General features: G+C 44.4%; 1 protein-coding gene across 1 annotated transcript in view; it reads left to right on the top strand.

Annotated features, from left to right (window-relative positions):
* LOC148015682 (dynein-1-alpha heavy chain, flagellar inner arm I1 complex-like) overlaps nucleotides 1-26,146 on the top strand; it is a 338,732-nt gene that overhangs the window by 90,486 nt on the left and 222,100 nt on the right. Inside the window, exons 28-31 of the mRNA XM_087665230.1 lie at nucleotides 2,605-2,841; nucleotides 3,353-3,495; nucleotides 13,087-13,375; nucleotides 17,486-17,718. Of these exons, the coding sequence (XP_087521356.1) occupies nucleotides 2,605-2,841; nucleotides 3,353-3,495; nucleotides 13,087-13,375; nucleotides 17,486-17,718 (902 nt within the window). The remainder of the gene's footprint in view (nucleotides 1-2,604; nucleotides 2,842-3,352; nucleotides 3,496-13,086; nucleotides 13,376-17,485; nucleotides 17,719-26,146) is intronic.

Raw genomic sequence — 26,146 nt, 5'->3', positions numbered from 1 at the left:
TGCCCGGTCTGTCAGACAGGGGTGTCCATTGAGCCCCCTCTTCTTTGCCCTTGCGACCCATCCGGTTCTTTCGCTGTTATCTCATATGGCCACTTCCACTCAGTTGGCTGGATTGTCGCTTCCTTCTGGACAACATTTCATTAGTCAATCCTTGGCTGATGATAGTTTTATGATTCTACGGGCGGATAAGGATAACATTCGCAAAGCATTGGATGTTTGGGATCTCTTTGGTCAGGCTTCCGGCCTTCGCATCAATGCGCTGAAATCAGCCATTCTCAGCTGCACGGAGTCGGATTTGCAGTCATTGAATTGGCAGGGTATCGTTGTGCCTCGTGGTTCCATTGTCAGACATCTTGGCTACCCCTTGGGTGTTGATGTGCCACCAAAGCAGCTTCTTCAGTGGACTTCTCAGAAACTGGCAGCTAAGTTCCTGTATTGGAAGTCTCAGGCTTGGCCATTCCATGTTCGCCTCAAAGTAGCCCAGACAATTATGTTGCTGATGCTCACATATTTCTTGCCCTTGCTGCCCTGGACTACTACTACTCTGAATGCTCTGACTCAGTTTATTCGTTTCATGTTATGGAAGAAAGATTCCTTGCATGGAGGCATTTCTTGGATTTCTTGGTCGCATGCGTGCACCCCCAAACGCATGGGTGGAGGAGCTATTTTGGATGCCCAAACTCACATGCTGGCCCTCCGTTGGTCTCTTTTCCGTGCTATGTGCTCAGATCATCATCCCTGGGTCGTGATAGCCCATTATTTCCTTGAGGAGCAGGGGCTTCGGCATGGCAATACCCAAATCCAGAGTTCGTGGTGGCATGTCCTTAATGCCGATTCCCGATTCGCCTGTTCCTCTTCATCCTTGCTTACCCATTTGGCATGTTCTTGGAAACTGGTCCTTCGGAAGGCTCAGTGGCATCCAGCGGAGGATCGCATGGTTGCTAATTCGTTTCAACTAGAATTGCTGGCAGTCTCGCGGATACTTTCATGGGAAGGAAAACAAGAGCTTCGACCACAATTCAACCGTATGGCACGTTTGGGCTTAACTTCAGTCCTGGATGCCACCCTTGCCAGTCGCAATGTGCTAATATCATTTCGTACAGCCAGGAGAATCTTCAGGATTCCTCGTGGATACAGGCATTTATGGGAACAGCTTCTGATGGTGCTCCAGAGCAGACAACCCTTTCCCGCCCTTGCTTCGGATCGTCCTTGGCAGGATTGGGACTTTGAAGGCCGGCTGAGTTTAGATAAAGCTTCTGCAAACCAGGTCTATCATCTCCTGATTAAAGATCATCACTGGCTGGTCACTAAAGCTAATGCGCTATGGGGATTGCGTAAATCCCGGTCATGGTGGAGGGCAACTGTGATGGAAGGGTGGCTGAACAAGACACCCTTCAAATATAAGGTTTTTCTTTGGAGGGTGATGATTGGGGGTCTTCCGCTTGCTTCTGGTCTTTCCATGCGACGAATATCCAATGGCAATTGTTTCTTTTGCACCACCAGTGTCGAATCTGCCCGTCACCGCTTTATTTCTTGCCCTATTGCTAAGAAAATATGGTCGTTCTTGTCAGCTGTTTGGAGAGCAGTGGTTGGTTTCTCGTTAAGGCCCTTTGATTGGGTCTTTGTGCAGCCCAAATACCCAACACCCGCATAGCCACACATGAAACTAGTGTTTCACTTTCTTTGCTATTGGGGCTGCTGGCACAACTGGACCATTCGGAATGCTTTTCTTTTTGATTCTGCATCTAATGTTCAGCGGCATATTGTTCGGCTTAAGGGGCTCTTGTATTGGCAGATCGATCTTCTTCAGCATTCTGACTTACTTTCCCCGGAGGACTTGCATCCCTGGCATATGGCAATTTCCTCTATATCTTTGCCATGACCTTGTAACTCGTAGAACTAGAACTGTTTCACATAATGGCTTAGTGCCATCATGTATCTTGTAATCAAGTACACTTGTACTTTTTCTTCGTAATTAATACAATTACCCTTTAAAAAAAAAAAAAAAAGAGAGAGATCCGACACTCCGACTTGCTCCCTCGGGAGGATTTGCTTCCTTGGCATATGGCAATTGCCTCTGGGTCGTTGCCATGATTGGTGCAACTTTTTTAGTGCATTACTACGGGGATTTTCCACACGTTGGCCTAGGGCCCTCGTGCCGAGATTGGGGCTGTTGGCATAACTGGACCATTCGGAATGCTTTTATTTTTGATTCCGCCTCTAATGTTCAGGGGCACATGGCCAGGCTTAAAGGTCTCTTACTCTGGCAGATAGATCTTATTCGGCTCTCTGACTTGCTCCCTCGGGAGGACTTACTTCCCTGGCATATGGCAATTTCCGCTGCGTCTTTGCCATGACTTTTTGTAACTCTTGGGTTGTTTACTTCTTGTAGCGAGAGAGAGAGTTCTTGCACACGATGGCGTAGAGCCACCGTGTATCTTGTAATCATGTAAACTTGTACTTTTTTTCGTAATTAATACAATTACCTTTTACGAAAAGAGAGAGAGAGAGATATATATATTTTTTTGTTTTTTACGAAAAAAAGAGAGATATTTTTGTTTATTTGTGCATTTTCTGCCACGCATGTGTGCGGGTGATGTGCAGGTTGAAAGTGCACTGAAGAGTCTTGGACAGATATATTCAGTTTACTTGGAGTTCAAAGCTTGTGTGGATAAATTCTCAAAAACCCTTTGGGCAGAGTTGGACATCCAAAAATTAGTCACTGTGACAGAAGAGTTTGTCATACGATTGAAAAGGATGAAAAACCTTAAGACTGAGTTAACATATGTCAATCTTGAGTCAACCATCAAGGCTTTCCAAGAATCTCTTCCACTGATTCAGGTGACATTTTATGTAACATTAATTCTTATGCTTCCTGAGTAATGAAAATTTAAAGATGGCCTTTCACATGATTACTTCATTAGCATGTAATATTGAGTAATTTTAGAAAGTCACCAGGGTACAATGTATGGATTGTGTTGACCCAATTATGTGGCTAAGGGCCTGGGTCTTTTGAAAGTGGGTTGTTGGGTTAGGAAGTTTGACAACCTTTATTTTATGGTATAAAAATGATCGTAAAAGTATATGTCCCTCTTAGCCAATGTCACTTTGGTCCTCCCCTCGTAAAGCTCTTCATCAATAGAGATGTGGATGACATCTGGAATATTTACCACACATTCCACCATTTGCCACTCTCCTTGAGCCTTGATGAATACAATACTATTAACATCAAATGGTCTTATTTGTTATAAGATGAATAAGAAACATGAATCTTTATTCATGCCAAAATGTAGAACTTGAGTTAGTCTTTTAGTTGCTTCAATGCTTAGTAGACTTGTAATCATATGTTCAGGATTTAAAAAGCGAGGCTCTGCGGCCACGCCATTGGGATAAACTTATGAAGGAGACAGGAAAAAGTTTTGATATGGATCTGAAGTCATTCACTTTAGCCAACTTGTTCAGGATGGAACTACATAAGTTTGCAAATGTTATTAGGTAGAATTCTAGACACGATGATGAAATGAAACAAAGCCTTTTCTTTTCTTTGAAAAGAGTAAGAAAGTGTGTTGTATAGATGTCACTGTTACTTTGCTATTTTATCAATAAAGAAGGCTACAACATAAACATGAATTGGTTTTGTGTACTTTATATGTTCATTTCTGGCAGAATAAAAAACAATGCCAATGCATCTAGTATGTACATTTTTGGCTTGTTACATCATGAAAGTGTGTTGTATGGGTGCCACTGTTACTTTGCTATTTTCTCAATAAAGAAGGATGCAACATAAACATGAATTGGCTGTGTGTGTTTTTTATGTACATTTCTGGGACTATATGTTAGACTATAAGAATAAGTACACTGAACTTATCTCAACACACGCATGCAAAAAAAAAAAAAAAAAAAAAAAAAAAAAACCAATGCCAATGCATCTAATCTGATTTTATAGAGACCAAATTAACTTGTTAGCTTGTGAAAGCCAACATTTGGATCTGGTGCTGAATTACCTTGATTTTTCCAAGAAACCATTATAATATACTAAACACTGCAACCTGAAAAATCTGAGGTAAAAGTAGGATATAAGCCCTGTAAATGGGAAAACGTAAATGAGCTTCACACAAGACAACCTGCAAGCTCTGCGGCGGCAAGAGAGTGTCTAATAGATGCGTCGTATTGAAAGCCAATCAGGAGGCATGCAGTGCCATGCTATGTGAGGTCCCAATTTTGAAATGAAAATGGTGCTTGTCCCAGATAGCTAGAAAGGCATCTCTCCTCCTTTATGTACTCCATCCAATTCTGGCAGAAAGCAACAGCATACATCTACTTTAGAGACACGTGCTTGCACTTAGACAGAGATTATTCACTCTCTTTGAGGTAGATAGACAGACTCAAGTCACATGAGCTTTAATGGGTAAATAGGGGGACTCAAATCACTCTCCTAGTATGCGAATGGCATTTAGGGAGAGCCTCCCTAAGAGAGAGGACTCCTCTATCTGTAAGTGTGGCTCCTCATTGGTCTCGAGAGGTTTTCAGAGAGAAACAGCTGATAGAGCTAGGGGATGTAGACTATCTAGGCAAAAATAATAACTGCTGATATTGAACATATGCCTAGATAATTATTGATTTCAAGGGATTTAGACTATCCATTAGATGTATGCCAATCAACACGGACACATGAGGATCTGGGAATTGCCTCCATCACTTTTAGAAAGGCCCTGGAATCATCTCATCCTCCTCCAAATATACAGTTCTAAAAGCCTTTCTGAAACTCTCATGTCATTAAGAGATATGTGGAAATTTCAGGTGATCACCCAATCTCAATCCTTCTGAAAATCACAATCCAAATTTCAGGAGATCATGGCATTAGGAGATATGCTGGAAAGAATGTCAGAGGGATTGATTCACCTCATCCCGAAGGGCAGCGGAGACAAACTGAAGATCACCATGTGGAGACCAATCACTTTGCTTGGAACAATGTATAAATTCTTAGCCAAGATGATCAGCCTCAAACTCTATCTCTTGATGCTGGACCTCATTCACCTACCCAAACTCAGGAGTGCAACATCCTTCACAATATTTTCACCTTCTGGGAATCCATAGTGCTTGCACGATCCAGGGGACAAAATCTCATTGTTTTGCTTCTCCATTTTGAGAAGGCCTATGTTAGAGTTGATTGGGAGTTTCTAGAGTGTATCATGTTGAGGATGGGTTTCTCAAAGCAATGGATGAGAGGTGTATTGGCTCTATATTCATCAGCTCACAACCATGTCCTCATTGGTGGGACCAAAGGTGCTAGATTCGGTATTCAGAGGTTAGTGAGAGAGGGATGCCCCCTTGCACCTCTCCTTTTCTATTTGTTGCAGAGGCTATGAGTTCTTCTTGAGGGATAGGAATACAGGTATTCGAGGCATCTTACTTCCCATTCCATAGTTGGAGGAATAGCTGGATGTAGAGTTTGTAGATGACATATCTGTCTACTTGGATGGGCATGAGGAGAATTTTTGGGCCTTTGTAGTTGCGATGGAGGTCCTCTACAGATCCATCAAAAGGAAGCTATAAAGCTAGTTTTTTAATTTATAGCTTACCAGATAAACATTCATTCGATCATTGTATTTATGCTATACTTAGCATCCCCTTTAGGACATTTTTGTACTTTCTATCTTACCTTGTGGAAGTTTTCTTCCGAGGTGTCATTAAATAGAACTTTTCTATTAAAAGAGAAAAAAAAGACTAAATCCCGTCACGTCGCGCATGCTACACCCACCCCTGTTTGATCGTCGCGTTGCCCCCCGCCGAATTCATTGCCATCGTCATAGCCAGAGCCCATCGCCATCGCTAGGGCCGCTATTTCCTCCCCATCGCCATTGCCAGGGCCCCCTCTTGCATGGGGCAAGTTGCCACTGCCCCATTTAGTGCCTGCCCCCGCTTGCCCTAGCCCCGTTTTGTTCTCCCCTGGCTGCCGTCGCCGCCTATCTTCCCCCCCCCCCCCCCCCCCCCCCCCCCCCCAGTTGCTCCCTCCCCCTGCAGCAACTCCCCCCTCTAGTAGCAAAGCAGTGTGATAGGTAGGTTCTCCCAGAAGGGACGTGCAATGGAAACCTCTGGTTAGACGCCGACGCACTCAGCGAGTGCCCCCCAGTCAAACGCTTTGCGCGTAGTCCTCTCTGAGGAGTAGCTGTTAGCTGTCCGAGCTAAGGAGTTGGAGCTAATGGAAGCAACGATTTATGGTCAGGTAGTAGGACATTCCCCAGCCAGTGCCCAGCTTCGCGACTGGCTTCACTCCATGCTGTGCATCAGCATAGCGCAAATCATGGAGGCGGTCCTATTGGGCCAATGGATCTTCATGGTCCGGCTCAGCTCGGCAGCTCGCGAGTTACTCGCTAGTTCACCATATGCATCTACGAGGGGGATCATATTCATGGTCCCTTGGTATAGTGGCTTTACTGTGGAGGCGTTTGCACTCCACAACAGGTTTCTTCAGTACCCGGTCATCCTTCTTTTTCCCAGCCTGGCGATTGAGTATCGCCAGTTGGTGGAAGACTTTCGACAGTTCTTTGGCACTGTCGTTCCCGCGTCTTTCGCGAATGCAGTGATAGCAGCAGGAGTCCCAAAGGTATGGGTGGCAGTAAAAGAGGTCAAGAATATCCCACAGTTCCTAGAGATTGAGGCATGCAGACACTCGCAGCAGGTCATTGTGATTGGGCAACCAGGGCAGTGCCTGCATTGCCACGACTTTGGGCATCAGACAACAGTTTGTATGCATTTCGGAGCCAAGGCGGCTCCGCCGATAGGCCTGCACGTGTACGTTGACGGCTTTACACAGGTCCAGAGACGACAAAGAGGGAGACAGCAGGGGAGAGTGCAACCAGCTCCTCAGACCCAACCTCGTCAATAGTGTGCAGGCGGGCGAGCGACGCCCCCTCAGCAGAGCACTCCACAGCCCCCCACATCCTCCACCTGCGCCACAGACTGCCTCGCCTGAGTTCCCATAGTCCTCTCACCCAACCCCCTCCCCCCTCCCCACCTGGCATGCATCTCCATCCATCGGACCATCCCTCGATCCTCTTCCCCCCCACCACCCCCCCTACCGAGCACCCCCCCTGATCTGCACCCGGTTCAGGTGACCCCCTCAAACCCACCCCCCCTCCCACAGGAGGTGATGAGCCACACACACCTACTTCCTCCGTGCACCAGCAGTCTTCCCCCTCCCACACAACCACCAGCTCATCCGCCCCTGCCACCCACCACACCTTCCCGAGACAGGCACAGCTGTTGTCACAGGAGTTCTTCCGCAGTGGCCCATGGTCCTACCTGAGAGTTGCAGAGTGCGGAGAGTTCCCACTACCTCTAAAGGTGGGGATCTTTGTGGTTCGTAAGTCAAGGAGGGGCAAGGTCCATCCATTAGCACCACCGGATGGACCAAACTACGTCTTTTTTCTTCAGACCTCCTACTCAGGGGAGTAGAGGACTACACAGATTGAGGAGGAGTTGAAGAGTTAGGTGGTGGATCACATCTCCTAGTGGATGGGAGATGAAGGATTAGCACTGTTTGCACAAGAGTGGCCTGGTTGCATGATGGACATTAACTGGTGGGCTGGTGCCGAGGTCCCACACTTGAGCATTATCTTTCGAGGCCCCCCATAGTGGAGAGCTCCAAGGGACGTGATCCAGTGGCCTGCGGCATAAGCAGCTCGTTTCTACCAGTGTACAGAGTCGCGACTCTTAGCATGGCTGATAGAGGCATTGATAGTACCACCTGGAGCATCTATCACCTCTATGGTCCGCCAACTGAGGGCCACCATGGGGGACTGGAGTTCACCATCGAGACTGGTGGCAAAGCGCACTTGCGTGCCTCACAGTTTCTCCTCCTCATCAGCAGCATCCACACCGAATAGATGTCTGTTCGGTCAGTCACAGGTTTCCCCATGATCTTACATCTTGCATCCTAGAATGTGAATAGTCTCCACTACAGTGGGGCACGTGGTTCGAGTAAGTTGATTGTTCGGCAGGAGTTGCAGCCTGCCCTTGCCGGAGAGATCGACATCTTGCTTGTGTAGGAGCACAAGCTCACCCCCACCCAGGCCCAGCGGGCTGGGAAGGTACTTGCGAGTAGTTCGCACACTTGCTGGGAGCACGCCTTAGGTGCCCATGGTAGGAGTGGAGGCATATACACCTGTATTGGCCCGAGTCTCAGCGCCTGTGTACGAGACCATGGGACGATAGTGGCAGGAAGGGTTCTATGGATCAGATTGGATATTGGGGACTTGTGTATTGGAGTCCTCAATGTCTATGCCCCTACGGAGGTTAGGGCACGCAGTAGGTTCTGGGTGGAGATTGGAGCTGGACTCTCAGAGGTGGACTCCTGGATTGTTGGAGGAGATTTCAACAACCTGGAGGCTTTGGAGGACCAGCAGGGCAGAGGAAGAAACTACCAGGGCATGGTTGGGGAGGAAAAGAGGCATGGGAGGTCTTTTTGCTTGCAGTCAGAGCACGTGATGCTTGGAAAGACCCAGCCTTCCATAGGAGGGAGAGGTCGTTTCCTAGGGATACAGGTGGCTAGGTGGAGCCCTGCTGGAGTAGTTGGACAGGTTTTATGTGGGAGAGTGGGGAGGCTCTCATGGAGGCCAGATTGAGGAGTTGGTAGGCACCACGTTATCCGATCATTGCCCGGTTCTCTTGACACTTGACCCCCCAGCATCTGCCCTAAACACACTATCCTATGGGATCCCTGACTCGATCTATAGGAGGGAGGAGGTGACGAGGCAAATAGAGCAGATTTGGACTAGAGAGTAGGACAAGAGGGACTGGATAGCAAAGGAGGTTGCAGAGGTCCTAGCCGAGTCGAGAAGAAGCTGCCAAGAGGCAGCCATACAAGCCAGGCAGTAGTGCTGGGAGGAGGAGAGAGCACTCCGGCGAGACCTTGCAGCCACACAAAGATTATTGCTGGAGGCACCAGGGGATCCCACCCTCCACACACAGGAGGTGCGCGCGAGAGTAGCCATTGCTCGCCTAGAGGACATGCGCTCGGAGTTCTCTTTCCGAACCTCAGCAGCCTTCTGGGCGCGGAAGGGGGACACGGCGTGCAGGGAGTTCTTCTGAGTGAACCAGCCCCGCAGTGCAGGAGAGTAGATACGCATCCTTTGGGATTAGTATGGAAGGACCTGTTCTAGCCCAGAAGAGGTGATGGAGATTGCCACCGACTATTACATGCGCCTTTTCCAGCAGGAGATGGCTTTAGCTAGAGGACAGAGATGTAGACAGCAGGTATGGGATCACATCGGTCCGTCATCACAGAGGAGATGGGACGCTCCCTCTTGGCCACCTTCACAAAGAAGGAACTAGAGGAGGCTTTTCATACACAGGATGGGCAGAAATGCCCGGGGGAGGATGGCCTCTCTAAGGCCTTTTTCACTAGCTATTGGGAAGTGACGAAGGACCCCCTATTGATGGCCTTCCAGGAGATTTTCACTTCAGGACTGATGCCAGGGAGTCTCTCGGTGGGTCTTATCAGTCTTCTCCCCAAAGGGGGAGACCAGTTGGAGCTTTCCCAGTGGAGACTGATCACCTTATTGTCAGTGGCCTATAAGGCACTAGCAAAGATGATTGGTAGGTGAATACCCCCCGTGCTTCCAGATATCATCCATGACACACAGATAGGCTTTGTCCAGGATAGGAGCATCCTAGACAATGTATTTACCTTCTTTGAGGCGACAGAGTGGGCTCAGCACAGTGGGCAAAGACTGGCAGTACTACTCTTGGATATCGAGAAAGCTTATGACAGGGTGGACTGGGATTTCCTAGAGGGCACCAGAGTGAGGTTGGGATTTCCCCAGGCTCTTGGATTTGCAGGGTCTCTGACCTGTACAGATCGGACACCTATTGGGTTCTCATAGGTGGAAGGCGAGGGGAGGAGTTTCAGTTGGAGAGATCAGTTGGACAGGGCTGCCCCCTGGCCCCATACCTATTTCTACTCTCACTTACTCAGGTCACGTGTGAGCGGATTACGTGGCCTGCAACTTCCAGTGAGAGAGGAGACTGAGTTGTTAGACTCAGAGTACGCAGAGAGAATGCAGATGATACAACCTTCTACATAGAGGACGATGAGTTCATGCTGGAGAGAGTGAGGTTGGTTCTTGATGTGTTCTGCTCTGCAGCGGGAGCAAAATTCAACTGGCAAAAGTTGGTTGGTTTCCTCATAGACCTAGACTCTAGTACAGAGTGGGGCGTCCACCTGGGATTTAGATGGGTGAGCAGAGGGCAGACTGTCCGGTACCTAGGGTTCCAGGTGGGACTCGACATCACTCCTGCCCAGTAGTTTCTTCCTGTCCTTGATTCTATTCGGAGGAAACTGACCTACTAGAGTCGCCTCTCACTAGTTGGAGGAGCCCTGGTGGTTAACCAGGTCCTCCTAGCGATGGCTTGGTTCCAAGGATTCGAGGGCCAAGGTGGCGTGGTCGACCATCATACGACATCGGTCAGAGGGAGGGATTGGGATCATAGACCCAGAGTATCAGAGTATGGCCCTCTTGGGCAAGCTAGTTGTCCGCGGTCTCACACCAGGTGCGCAGACCTACAAGGTCTTATTGTAGGAGGGCCTTGAGGACTATAAACCGAGGCTTGGCAGTGAGTGGAGGCCGTCCCTGAGATGGATCTTCACGTCAGCCCAGATCACCCCCCCCAGATTACCTTTCCATTGCAGCTTACTCCGCGTCGTGTGGTAAGGCCTCCGTAAGGCCCTAATCGAGAGTCCCCAGGCTTCCAAGAGGAAATAGAATGTCAGCCGGTGATCAGAAACCCCCATGGCAAAGATCGGGAAGGGGCACAGATAGGTGAGCGCCCCCATATCCGATGAGCTGCCGACGTGGCTCGTACCTTCGGGACATGGCGGGAGATGTACAAGATGGCGGACAAGGAGGTGTTGCAGCGAGTATTAGACTGCCAGAGAGGAGTGGAGTTGAGGAGAAGGGAGATAGATGCAGCAATACCTCCGGAGTGGCTTGCTCCCACGATACGCGAGCCAATAGAGCCTAGGGAGGTATGGGCAGCTAGGTTTTCACTAGCAGGCATATCCCTTCAGGTGGCAAGTAGAGTTGGTGGTGCCCCGCAGGGGACTTTCTTCGCCGTTCAGGAAGGGGGACGTCTAGCCCTTGACAGAGGGTAGCATGATGAGGGCATTGCCACCCTTTCGTGGAGGAGGATTTGGGTGGTGAGCCTTTAGGGGAAGAGATGGCGACTGGACCCCTATGTCTTCTGGAAGGAGCTCACGGAGTGGCACCTTTGGATTTGGGAGGGCATACCACTTGACGAGCTGGAGTGGGATCCAGGAGAGTGGCTATAGCCGGCCTTTGCGGTTGCCAAGAAGCCACCCAGGTTCCTAGAGTACACGACTAGGACTGGCAAACATGTATTGATGCAGGAGGATATGGACTGGGCGCCGTCACATAGTAGGCACTTGGTGAAGCACAGCATCATGGAGCCCTTCCGACGGACCTTCTAGTGCCGCCTATGGAATAGTTGGAGGCCGAGGAGGGTGTCATATTTTTTATGGTTGGTGGCACATGGAGGCTTGGCGGTGGGAAGTTGGCTTGCCCAGATATAGAAGGAGGGAGGTTGTAAGCATTGCACACAGTAGCCTCTGGAAACCCCAAAGCACTGCCTTTGGTCATGTGAGGAGGCACAACTCATGTGGAGAGGAGCATGCCGCATCCTTCACCGTATAGCACCCAGCCTTGGGTGTATCTCATGGGGAGCTTTCTGTTGGCAGGCAGTTAGCCAGGGTTGTCACCTTTTGTATGAGGCTGGGATGCAGGACACGATATTCATTATCAAGGCAGGGTCGTGTGCAGTGGTCAGTTTGAAGGCTCTACCCATCTGCCAGGTACAAGAGCCCACATCAGATTGCTCGGAGGTATGGGAGATCATAGGGAGTCTTATTGGATGGCATATATGGAAGGCACGGTGTCAGGAGGCTTTTGGTGGAGAGAGACTTTCAGCACATGCGACCTTAGTAGAGCTCTGGACCTCCATCATCCACTCCGATGGTATCAGGTGCAGGGCGAGTCTAGGGCTCGTCAAGAGCTCCGAGGTCACTTCATGTGCACTTGGGGCGGCTAGGGTCTATTCTTCGTGATGCAGGCAGGCAGGCCTAGTTGGCGATATACCCCCCCCTCCCCACCCCCAAATGGCTTCTTGCCCCCATCCCTCCCAGATTGCCTTGAGAGGCTTGTATACATGATGTATTTGACTTTGCATCTGCTCCAGCTAGTCTGTTGAGCATGAGCACTCTGTTGTAATCAGTTTTTTGAGTAATATAATTAGCCACATTTTACTTGAAAAAAAAAAAAAGAACTTTTCTTCTAGGATAAAAAAGATCCCTTCCGAGGGGGGGGGGGGGGGGGGGGCGGGGAGGGACTCTTATCTTCTAGGACAATATCTTCCATACTTAGGTGGCATGTCCAACCCTTTGAAATAATACCGAATTCTAAGAAATAAACTAATTCCTACATATTTTGGATCCCATAGTGATATTTTGACAGATTTTGGATCCCATACAGATATTTTAACATAAATCCCACATCCTATAGTGGTCTCTTGTTTCTTCTATTACAGGTTCTTTTTTTCCTTTAGAAATAAAAATTATTTTATCAGTAAACCCCCCTGAGACAAAGTATCCCAAGGCAAAGTACAAAGATAGCCTTGTAAGGGACTTCCAAATACAAAATTATACAGCAAAGGGGAAGTCTACTACAGGGCATGAGTGAATGACCATTCAAGAGGTCTATAGTGCCAAAGCATGTGTGACTGGCATTATGTATGTATGTATCCCATATTCTTGAGAAAAGTGTCTCTCCACATATTTTTCAAACCATCATGTATCCTTTCCTATCCCCTGCAAAGAGTATATTCTATCAAACTTTCTTTGCAAGAAAAATTTGTTTTACCGTTTTTATTGTTAGGATTATGATTTGATCCAAATCTAGAGGCATATAGGATTTGTTTCCTTGATTTCATAATCACATGTAAAATTAATAGGAAACTACTAGCATAATAATCTCTTTTGCTTGAAGAATCATTAGTTTTATTAATTTTTAGTGAAATCACAAATGCTGCGACAAAGGAGCTCAACATAGAGACCGAATTAAAGAAAATGGCAGATACTTGGAAAGAGCAACAATTTGAGGTCTTCAAATATTCTAAAGATGGCCAAGATAGAGGTCGGGTTCTAAAATCAACAGAGCAAGTTGTCTTGCTTTTGGAGGACATGGCATTGAACTTGCAAAGCATGACAAGCTCTCGCTATGTCCGTGCATTCCTTGATGATGTAAACTTTTGGGAAAAGAAACTCAGTCTTATGGGAGAAGCTATTGAAATATGGATGCAGGTGTGTAATATTCTTAAAAACTATCACATGAAAATTTCTGAACTTAATGTTTGAAGTTCACTTTTACTCTCTCTTCTTAGATGTGTTCAACGACACTTAACACATAGGATGCACATTTTGTTGATTTTAATTTCACTTTCTTTTTAAAGATAAGAAAATCTTGTTAATAACGACTCAGAGCCCCTCTTCCTCTCAAAGGTGAAATATGAAGTACAAATGAGGCCTTGTAAAGAGAAACTAAGCACCTCATAAATACAATTGCGGAGTGAAGAATCAATCTCGTGGGTTGTAATGCCAGACTATGTGAGGTGCTAGGTAAAAGAATGTGCTAGAATCCCATGCCCACATATGAATGTGTCCCTCTAAAATCACTCTCGTCGATGTCATAGGGACATGGTGTTTTAATGCTTTGCTTAGCATTTGATTTAGTTGTTAATCAAAATGTGCAGATGTGAGTTCCATATGTGTTGTGCAAGTGAGTTAAGTCACAATGACATGCCAGGAACCTTGAGATGTCAGTGGATGTCAAAGGCAAAAGTTGCAAGTTCTATTGGACAGGTACTAGGTGGTACATGATGTCACTTTTGGCCAAGGGCATTTAATTGACCAATAAGTGTCAATGGTGACACTTTGGGACTAGGTATTGAGTAATTAATTAATGCTAGTTCAAGGGTCAATTAATGCATGTGACCTCTTGGGAGTCAAAATGTCCTAGGCAATTTAATTGTGGATGGGCACATTAAATTTTCTAGATAGAAAAAAGGCTGAAATTATTTTTCAAAAATTTAAAAAATAATTAAATGGCCAGAAAATCTAACTAGAAGATTGCCACTTGGCAAAACTTGCCCAACCCAAGTGAGGGAAAGGCTATTGGAGTCTGACCAAGCCTCGGAGGTTGGGAGAGGAGGAGAGAGAGCTGCTGGTACAATTTTCCAGCCATTGGAGGCTATCAAGGAAGTGTTGCCAATCAATCAAAAGGCCATTGGAGGTAGGTGACAATGCCTATAAAGTGCCTATAGCCAAGCAACGGCAATTTTGGGGCTCACAAGGCTAGATGATCGCATGTGGGGATCTTGTTGATGGTGGGCTACAGTCATTCAGCCATTTTTTAGTGGGAAGCAGCAAATTTGAGCAATTTCTTGGGATAGAACTCAGAGATTTCTCTCTCTTCGATTTTCTCTCTCATTTACAAACATTCCCTCAGCTTTTCTCAGCCATTTACAACATATTTCAGCTATAGAAGGTGGACAATAGAGCGCTTGCTGCTCTAAACCTTAGTTTACAATATAAATTAGGGCTTAGCAACCACCTTAGGTCTTTTCTATGAAATTGAAGGCTTAGTAGTTGAAAACTGCAGATGGAATTCAAGGAATTGCCAGAGTTTTCAAGAAGCCAGCCATCCCAATTGGATTTGTGGCTAGATTTGACTAGCCAAGGGTCAATTAAAGGCCAATCCCCTATTACATCAAGGCGTAAGCTGATAAGAAGGCTTGCTGGTCATTTACGATAGCAAGAGGCATTGAAAAGTGAAGGATATTGGAGGAGTCTCAATGTACTTCATCCAATCACAATAGAAGTTAAAGGAATACCACAAGGGGCACCAATTTTTGGACCAACTAGGAGTCTACTTTTATTTTATAGCGTTAATTTAATTATTTTTCTGTCATTGTTATACAAAAGCTAGGGGAGCAAATGGGACTAGAAAACCCAGTAGCCCTAGTTGTAAACAATGGGAGACTAGGGTGAAACGCCTCCCCTAGGGTTTTGCTGGGGCTTCACACCCAAAGCCACAATAAAAACTACCCAAGATGTTAGATGACAGCTTAGGTAGCAGGATCTACATACAAGAAGGTTCCCTCTTATAAATTTCTTGATCTTTAAAACATTTCTCCTACCAAACTACATGCATGTATGTTGGGGGGATATGATTGTGCTCAGCCCCTAGCAATACTACCTTTTAAAAAATTTCCACAAGGTTGTCTCACATTTCTTTATCGACTGATCAATTCATATATTTAGCAGAGTGACTTTTCTTGGCATTGATGTCCATCTCAAGATGTATCCTTTGTTGCTTTTCTAATGCAAAGTTGGTCATTGCAAATGGACATTACAATTTGCACCATAGGGGTATCAGATGCTTGTGCTTAGGCTACTATTAATCACCTCTATTTGCACATTTGGATTCCCTTGAGATGATGGATTTTGATCTCTGATTCAACTTTTGTTAGCAAATATTTTTGGTTTAGCATCAGAAGGCCCAGGAAGAACAAGGTAGGGTGGTAACCTAGTGTGGGTTGTTTTTATTGCTCTTATGAGTAGGTAGATATTGTAGATAACTTGGAATAAAGGAACTTGTTTGCAAATGATTGTTTAAATAATTTCATGTTGTACCTAAGAAGACATTCAAAGGAGCCCTGTGTATAATATTCTGAAGTTGACATCATCAACTTAGAGTATTTAGGATGTTAGTAAGATACATAAAAACTTATCTATGTTTGCCAACATAATCTATGTCTCCACATTATCATGATATGAAAAGCCCATGGAAGTAGCACCAAGTAATTTAAACAACTACAAGAAAATAGGGCTATAATCAGGTTACCATGTTTATGATTGCGACTACTTCTATGTTTATACTACATGTTTTCACATTTATAACCATAACTATAGGTGTATTAATATTGGAAATTACACACTATACTGAATTATATTATCAGCTTAGAAGAGTGAGAAGATGGAGCTCTTCTTAGTGGCAAGTCAGAGAAGCTTGACTTGAATGCTTACAATCGTTGGATTTTCAAGAGAAAGACATTGTCATCTTTTGAGCAAGAAATCAATTATGAGCAACAACAACAATAGCACTAATTGAAGGTGTTTCATGTTGCAGAATATTGTGGAAAATCATTGTGATGCCTTTGAAGAGAGTCAATTTTTCCTTTGGAAATAGTGAAATAGTAAGAGTGTGCTGTAAGAGAGTGACCAAGTAAAGGCTAAAGAAGACTAGGTCTATTTTAATTCTTACATGTGCATTTTTATATGTTAACAACACATTTGTTCATACAACTAAAGAATGCCTTAGGTGTGTGTGTGGGAAGTGTGAGGATAAACTTCCCCCGATGGGAGCATCCTATGGATAGGTAGACTTGATCAGTTGGGTTGCTTCTCAATAGAACTAGAACAAGGGCCGAATTCGTTGAGTACCCTAGGTTCCGTGTCTTAGAGTTGGCATAGCACCATTTTAGAGGGATTGGTGTTAGACTATACCTTATGGGTAGAGGGGTCAACGACATTGACTGTTTGTTTGAGTTCGATGCTAGAATGATGTTAGGATAACTTAATGCAGTCCATTAGGCATCTCAAGTTGATCCTCGTGTGTAGGAGCTGATTAATGCTTCATTGTGAGGTAGACCCCGGGAATGCCTAGTCATCTAAGTCCACTTGTTCGATGGGACATGGATTGTCCTGGCTAGGTTAAATATTTGGATGACTACCAAGGGTTACGCACTCTATTGGTTTCAAGGTGGGTATTCAACAGAAGAGAGGCAAGAGCAAAGTGGAACACTCTCCAGAGTTGTGGATGTGGCCTGTCTCAAAATGACAAAGCATTCTATCAGTAGTACTATGCACCTATCTCTTACATGTGTTCTGTTTGATATCAAAGTGCTTTGACCTAGTTTGTGTTGTGTATATTAGCACAGTTGTCCATTCTCATGATGATTCCCTACATGGATGCCTTGTTGAATATCACAGTCAGACAATAATGATTGGACATCAGAGTCCTAGTTGATTGCTCTCTGCCTGTAATTGATGCAGTGCATGTATGAAAGCAGGAGACACAGGTGAAGATGCCCCTTTTTGTTCTTTTGTCCTTTATGAATAGCTTTTGCCTCATTTGGAAAGCATTCCTCTCTGATCCTGATTAAAGGGCCGCGATGTTTGCACAATAATTATGTCAAAAAATGTTCCACACGGCTTGAGCATGTTGGAATAAAGATTTTACATGAATTAGTTCTAGAGTTCAGCTTTCAAATTGTTCTATGTTGGAGCATAAATATGATCTATGAAATGAAAGGCTTGTATTTGACACCCACTGTCTGCTGTTTCATTTAGGTGCAAAGAAAGTGGATGTATTTGGAGAGTATCTTTGTTGGATCTGATGATATACGTCATCAACTTCCTGAGGAAGCAAAGCGTTTTGACAATATAGATCGTGTCTGGAAAAAGATAATGGCTGAAACAGCCAAGAATCCAGTTATCCTTGATGCATGTACTGTGCCAGACAGATTGCCCACTCTCAACAGCCTTTTTCAGCAGTTGGAAACGTGTCAGAAGTGTTTGAGCGAGTGAGTCTCTTGGAGAAATCGACATTGATGTGTTACATCAAAATAAATGCCCATTTTTGTAGTTTTTCTACTTGTTTGAACTTTCTTTATATTGTTTCTTGCTTCTTCACAAAAAATAGAATAACTGTTACATGGATCATGCAAGTTCTACTCAGACCCAATCTAGAATATTACTTCAAATTACTATGATGAAATTTGAAGTGTTTCTCATATACTAGTATAAGTGGTCGGTCAGCTTCATGTCTGTCCTCAATGTGACAGTGTCTATATTTTCTCAATTGCTTGTATGGTACATGCCCACAGACTGTCCCAGATTAGGATTTCTTTTACTCAGAACTGAACTTCAGAAGTGAATTGTCTCCTTTCGTTTCTATTTGAGGAAAGGGGGCTTTCCCTTTCGATCACTATCTTGGAGGTGGGATATCTTACTTCTATCCGCTTTGCATATATAATTTTCTTTATGTAGATGTATTTCTACCCGGCTCAATTCCCATATGATTGAAGATAGCCCAAATTCCATTTCCAATGTACCTATAGACAACTCAGGATAGTGACTTTATCTATTTTTTTGCCAACATGTGATAATCATGCCTCATCAAGCATGAGTGTATTCTTCTGCAATACTTAAATAAGTAGAGACATTGAAGATTACGTGTGCCGTCATTGTTGATTTGAACCCTTGAAGCTTCATATGTAGAGGCCATGCTGATTTTTTTCGCAAAAAAGATTGTCTAATTGTGTATCTCAGAAGAAAATTGCAATGAAGTACAGTGCTCAATAGTCTAGCTGGAGTTGTCTGTAGATAAAAAAACCCCTCATACATACAAGCCTCTCAGGGCAGTTTGGGGGAGTCGGCACGGAGGAGGAATATAGCACCATCAAGGTTGGCCATCTTGTAACATGAAACACAGGCCATGGCCACCACAGGTACCAATGAACTACTGCTGAAGGTCTTGATGGTGCTGAGAGTCACCCTTGAGCTACTCCCAATAGCTCAAAGGGAGTGGACGATGGACAACTAGAGCTTTGCCAAGTAGCATACACTGAGAGGCTCTCACAGTTGAAAATGAACTGGCAACACACCTTCCAGATGTGCCAACTTGTGAGGCTCTTAAATGATCTCACAAACCTTTGATTGTGATGCCACATGCTCCAATATTTAGTGGCTGGGTGCGACTTGACGCAGTAGGCACCAAGCCCCTCTCCACACCAGCTGTATGACCATAGGCTATGCTTTTGTATCATGGATACTCAAACCTAGAGAAGGCCTTTGTTGTGTCCTGAAGTTTTCAGAAGTTTCATAGAGAAAGTTTTAGAAGATTTGAAAAGATTGCTCAAGTCATTCGATGTTAACACTTGCATCATTGCTTATGTAAGCGCTTATGTCAACAATGATTATGTCATCAAATCATCAAGGCTTAGAGTTGCCCATATCAGCAATGCTTGTGTCATCACTTTTGTCATTGATGATATCATCAAGGCTTAGAGTTGCCCATATCATCAATGCTTGTGTTACCGCTTTTGTCAGCTTTATCCTAGAAGCTTCCCTTGTAACTTCTCTAGACTTTATATATACGGGTCTTGGGCTGCAAGCCTCTTAGTCTTGCTAACACTTGTGCAAGGTAACTCCTCTATCAATTCATGTCACAACACAATAGACAAAGATCTTGTATCCTTTTTATTAATTTTCATAGCCAATTATTTATCAAATTTATTTCCTTTGTAATTAAAAGATATCTAGAAAAGTGCATTAGAGCTGGTAAGAGTTTTTGATGCACCCACACAATGAGTTAAAAGGAAGATAGTACACACTTCCACCTATGACCTGATTAAGTGCCTGTGACTAGAACTCAAGCATACCATGGTCGATCTCACACACAAAAAGGATTAATGCCTTGAAGTGTAGACAATTACAATAAGCAAGATGGCATGGTCATGATAAGTTTGTATAATCGACTACATATGTTGATTGAAAGTTTTGAATGCACATATCTTTGCATAGAAAACTCGTATGAGAATTCTAGCACTACTTTTATAATGTTCTTGCAAAGATCTTTTAGATAATATCCATATTGGGCGTTTTTTAAATTTTAGGAGATCCCTAAATTTTAGGAGCCTCATATTGGTCAAAAAATACTATTTCTAAAAATAGAGATGGCATTCTAAAGTAATAAGTTTGTGTTTTGACAATTCGTACTAAATTTCATTGTTTCTATTCTTTACAATACTCAGCCCAAAAAGGAAGGCCATAAAGAAAAGAAGGGACAAGTGTTAAGACACTTGTTACACTTCATGATATGTGATTAGACATTTGTCTTGTGCTACTCCACTTCCCTCTTTGTACTAAGTCTCCCTTTCTCTAATTAAAAAACCATTTTCTCTAACTTTACATCATTTTCCTTCTTGTAAACTCATCTATAGCAACTAAAGATAGCTCCAAAGTTGATCCCAACAATATTTGCCATCATCTTCCACTTCGTCTTCATCAAATCATTCCAATTTCCTCTTCCTTTGCTATAGAATTAGAGGATAGTAGACCTTTGTTCTTTACCTCACCTCTTTTGAATCTCTTCTTTCACTGTAAGACTGAATAATGGAGCCAAGTCAATGTATTGTTGATCAACCATAAAGAAAGGCTGATTTTCCTTCTTGTGCTTCTTTCAACTTGTAAACAAATCATTTGTTTTATTGCATAGAAGTATATGCATGAGTAAGAAATACTCTTCCTCACTCTTAGGTTGATTGTAATTGAGCTCATCCCCTAAGGGACTTCGGTTGAATAGAGATATATTCGTTTCTTTTTTTCTTCTTTTATTTTGGGGGGGGGGGGGGGCGCTTAACTCTCTACTTTTCTCCAATTTTTTTTTGTATCTATGGCTGTAATTCTCTAAATAGTTGTCATCAATTCAAGTATTTATTTTTCTTTGAAATGCTAAGTCTCGAAAATAAGTGAATATTTTAATTGTCAAGCATGCTATGTTGTTCAAGCCATTTAGAGTTCAAGTCTTGTAATTAGACTTGTCTTGTTTAGTCTTTTCTTGCATAATCCAAGTCAAGTTTTGTATCCATTCTTGTAATCAAATTTTTTGTGATAAAGATTTAAGTTCTCATTGAGTTATTTCCTTGAAAGTTATTAGAGTCATATTCCTGACTTTGAAGAGCAGTTTTGCGCCTATTACAGTTTGGCAAGGCTCCCGCTCCTTGATCTTAGCCATGTCCAAGTTTTATTCAAAACTTTCACATTACATATAAACACTCATCTTTGGATCCTTAATTGAAGGTTTTACATTTAAACCTTCTAATTATGAATTCCAAGGTCCTTCCCATGTCCTATATTATTACTATTGTAGTGTCCATCATGCCCATCATGTTCAAAGTTACTTGGGACCAAGTGCTATTGAGATAAAGAATCACGGATTGTCTGTAACGTGCCCGTCCCTCAATTTGCGGGACACATCTTAGCAGCCCATCGAGAGATCAATCTAGAAGATGCCACCGACACTCCCAAGGAATGACACGGGGTTTGCCAACTAGGGTCTCTCGAGTCTGCCCCGCAACGGAACTTATCCGGCCGTTCCCACTAGGATCGACCTGAAGTCTGGGTTCCTAGCAGTCAAATCTTCTTAATAGCTTCCTAGCGTCGGTCTACAACTGCTCCACTTTGCATAGATACAACGAGACCCAAGCTGACTCATACCGCACTTGGTTCAAAGAGAGTGGGAAACGAGAGGGATGCATCGCTCGACCTCTCTGCCCATAGGGCATAATCCCATTCCGGTCCCCTAAAATAGTATGAATCAGGATTCTAACCAACATTGTCTAAGGTCATCGTCCATCCTTCCCTAACATTACTTGTTAACATTTCCTTTTGAAGAAAGCTCTCGGCTAACCGAGACCACCGTTTCGTAGGATAGACGTATTGGTCACATCCACCACGCTTCCCTCGGGTTTGTTTTAGTTATCTAATTACCTACCACGTTATGTTTGACACATAAAAGTAGCTTCCTTAATTAGCTCGTTAGTCACAGGTTCCTTTACGTAATTTAGGGCATTGACACAAAGACAAGATAAAACAAGATCAAACACTTCCTTAACTTATCTTAAGATTAATGTTTGCCTCTTGCCCATATAGGAGAATTAAGTGCTCCTTTCTGCCTCCGCAGAAAAATCCTTCGGTCTCCTAGTAATAAAACCCGAAGGTTTTATCCTCCCAAGATTCCGCCTTGTAACTAGTATCAAGGTCTCGAGATCCCGTAGAACACTTGTGTAGGACCCGGAGGCATTGGGATTTACAGCCAGAGCCCCCACTAGCACCCAAGCGTCCTCCTACTCCAAGTAATTTCCACGGAGAGACCTCTCGCGGCGGGTTCGGTCCACATTCCCGACGTGGATTCATAGCCCCCTTGGTTAGGGTTTGGAAGCTTGCGGGGGGGAGTAGCTAGCGCCATCCTTTCTTAATTATTCCATTAGGGAATCAATCATAGCTGAAGCACCCACCTTACAAACAATTACTAAGGAAAACATCCATTTCATTTCTAATCAAGAAAAAAAAAATATCATTTTTCTACATCAAGCAATCACTTGCTTATAAACCACTTGTCCTCAATAGGGATCTCTTCTTACCAAGGCAACCGGTCAATTCACTTAGAAATATTCTTCTCGAAACGTCCAAGCATAAGCCTTGATCAACGTTCCATTTAGAGTTAGCTTATTAGCCTAGCTTAAGCCTGGAGGATATTCACTTCCAATAATTGAAAAGAACTCACAAGCATGTGTGTTTAATCACTCGACTTCTTTTGAATCCCTCTTTCCCTTGGGTTTTTCTCTAAGGATCCAAGTTGTGAATCCTTGATTTTTTTGCACATCTTTTAACATACTTGGTATTGTTTAAAGTGCGTTAAATATATTGCATGACTTGTCATACATTCTTTCTATCTTCTCTTAGTGCGATACTATGCAGAATTTTCTAATTAAACTTCTCGCATGCACAAGGTGCATTTAGTATATTAGTACAACCTAAACAACCTTTAACTCTTTTCATATCTAGCAATGAATACTTGTTCCTAGAGTGTAGGGTCTCATGTGACTTGAGTGTATAAAGTTTAAACTCAATTCACTTATCACCTCTATGCTCTAACATAAGTAAAAGATAATCATATACTGTATAAAAATCTTTCCCTGTAAGCGATCCATAAAAGTCTAAGAACCTACTAGTATTCTAAATGCAATTTTACCCTAATATTTCATGCGGTCTCGAACATAAACATTGGTTGTCATAGGATAGGATAAACTATTCGTGGTATACAAGATCAGGGCCTATCTTTCGCGTGGAACGCAAGATAGATGACAAGCTCTCTATGCTTCTGTGCAGTTGCATCCTATGAATGGAAACTAATATTTCATGTATTTATTTTAATCACGGGAGTAAACCATGGACTATAGTTAACAAATCATGCATCAAACTAAGTGAAAGTCTATCAGTTTATGTGACATATTATGAAAACCTTATCATTTCATGTGGCGGAATGAAATGAATATATCTTCCTTGGGCCAAGGAGAACCTGGTTTTCCAAGACGGGGTCTGGAGTTGTGCTAATTCCCGCATTGGCTATACTCGGTGCTCCATTATTGGCCGCAATTCCAACAGCTCCAACTATACCATGAATTCCATCTATACTTGTACCCTAAGCATCTAGGGTAGCTCCCGTGGTCTTCACTCCTTCTTTGCGCTTGGGGGCCATGGTAAGTAGCTGGCCCAATAACTCTCACTCTTCCTCTCTTTCCTTCCTTCTCTTCTCCTCCTCTTCTCTCCCACTCTTCTTCTTCTCACTCTTCTCTCTCACCCTCCTTCTCTTCCCTTCTCTTTCTTCTCTTCTCCTCCTCTTCTCACTCTTTTCTCTCACCCTCCTCCTCTTCCCTTCTCCTCACTCTTCTCTCTCACCCTCCTTCTTGTTGGGTATTTGACTCACGCCTTACTTACGCCTACGCTCATATGGGAGTGTCGGTGATCAGTAGGACACTGGGGCACTTTTTACTCTCGGTAGTAGAGGTTTTTTCCCCCAGACTTATGGTCTTATTGTCGTATGTACTTATGTGCTTATGTTACACACATTTGGGCACTTAGTGTGTGTCGGGTGTGAACACCCCCCTACAACCCTAAGGTTTAAGGGTTGTACTTTGTACTTTCAGATTACACTCATTCAGTCTATTCTCTTGGGTGTCGTGCTTCAACTCTGTCTCTCACTCTCACACTGTCTACTGAATCTGGCTGTACCTCGATCCTCTGCTCTCACATTTGGTATCAGAGCAGTCCTCGCCAGTTTTGCCCCCGTGCCGTGAGCTCCAGCCGTCAGCGCACAGCTCCGCGTGCCCTACCCAGCGCGCCACCTGTAAGCTGGAGGCGTCGCCTCCTCTGCACAGCGAGCCACCCGCCAGCAACTCGCAAAAGCCTGAACGTTAGCCCAGGTGCTGTTCTCTTGTCAGACATCAGCGTCGTCAGCAACGTCAGCCTCCAGTGCCAGTTCAGCGCAGCTCCACCAGTATCCTGCACATCAGACGCCAGGGCTCCACGTCGTCCGCCAGGGCCCCGTTTCCTGCAGGCGGAGTCAACACCCGCTCGTGACCACAAACTGCCCCCCGTTTGTGACCACGAACTCCCGCTTGCCCGTGTCAGACTCGCGACTGGTCAGCCCGCCAGATGACCACGTCAGGTGACCACGTCAGCCTGTCCTGCGCCAAACTGCCCGCCTACGTTCACATGCCTGTCTGCTCCACGTCAGGTGCAATTTTAAACATTTTTTAAAAAAATTTCAGCCCACAACATAGTTCTGGAAGCGGAGGTTCACACGCGGCAACATAGAGCAAGTGCAGGGATAAATTTCATGCAAATTTTTAGACAGGATCGTTAGACATTTTGGGGCTTTTGTGTATTTGGAGGATAGTTGCATTTGGACTGCTGATACAGTCACAGAAAGACTGTTTTTGACAGAAATTTGGCAAAAAATTTGGGGATTTTGACATAACAGTGTTGCACTGCACTATTTGCACCTTGGGAAGCGTGCAGTAAAAGACAGTTTTCTGACAGAGTACGCCCTTGCACATTAATTGCAGAAACGTATTTGCTGCAATTTCTGGAAGTTTGCAGATTTTCAGTTCGTACTGCTTTGACATTGCTCATTTTGTCTTTGGAAATTTTTCATCATGGCAAATCAGGGAGGTGATGTTTTTACGTATGTATCCAAGGAGGACAGACTGGACGGAAACAACTATTCCTTTTGGTCATTCATGATGAAAAATGTATTAGTGGCCAAGAATTTATGGGATTATGTGAGTGGAGAGGAAACTCGACCAGGAGTTGTAGCTCCCGCTACTCCTCCTCCCCATGGCGCACGTGGACAACGGGGACCTTAGCCCGCTCCACCTCAGCCACTTCCTCCAAGAACTGCAGCTCAAAAAGCTTGGGATACCCGTGATGCATAGGCCTTGTCGTTGATTGCTCTGGCAGTTCAGCGGTCCATCATACCTCATATCCGTTCAGCATCTTCTTCACGAGATGCATGGTTGACTTTGGAGCATATGTTTGCAGGAAAAAATGAGACACGGATCTCTTTCTTGAAGAAAGAGTTGGAAACTCTGAAGATGCATGAAGGTGATTCTATGCAGGATCACTTAAACAAGATTCAGGACTTGAGGGAGCAGCTCATGAATGTAGATGAGTATTTCTCGGATGCACAGTTGATATCCACCACCTTGAATTCCCTACCTCCTTCGTACTTGTCTTTTCATACTGCATTGAACCTCACCATGAGGATTGCTGAGCACCCACTCACTTTTATTCAGTTGGTTAGCTTGCTTCTAGAGGAGGAGCAAACACGGAAAAATAGTGGTGTGGATGCTATAGTCTCTGAGCAGGCTTTTGTGGCAAGACAGAAAGGCAAGAACAGCAAGGTGAAAAATGCTCCACAAAGTTCTGGCACTTCGGGCACATCGCAGAATCAGTCACAAGGGGGGATGCAAGCAAAGAAAGGAAAATGTCATTATTGTAAGAAGCTTGGCCACTATATCACTGAGTGCAGAAAGCGCATTGCAAAAGAGAAGAAGAAGGAGTCAGGAATGTCTGTTTCTACTACTCCTTCCATTGCTAGTGAGTCTGCGTCCTTTGTTGTGGACAGGGACTATTGTTTTTACACTTGCAGTTATGACATGTCTTGGGCTGATAGAGCACTTAGCTCTACAGAGGATGCTGACACTTGGTTCTTTGACAGTGGTGCTTCTAGACATATCACATCTCGCAGAGATTTGTTTGCTTCAGTTAGTGCACCTCCCGTTGGGAAATCGGTACAGTGTGCCAATAATGCATCATACCCTGTTCGTGGTATTGGGGAGATTCAGCTCACAGCCATTGATGGCTCTATTCTCCGCCTGCAAG

This window comes from Lygodium microphyllum, chromosome 24 (genome assembly GCF_053477565.2).
Source record: "Lygodium microphyllum isolate KBCC chromosome 24, Lygodium_microphyllum_v1.1.10, whole genome shotgun sequence".
NCBI lineage: Eukaryota > Viridiplantae > Streptophyta > Polypodiopsida > Schizaeales > Lygodiaceae > Lygodium > Lygodium microphyllum.
The sequence above is the reverse complement of the archived record's forward strand: the minus strand, read 5'-3'. Positions and strand labels throughout refer to the sequence as shown.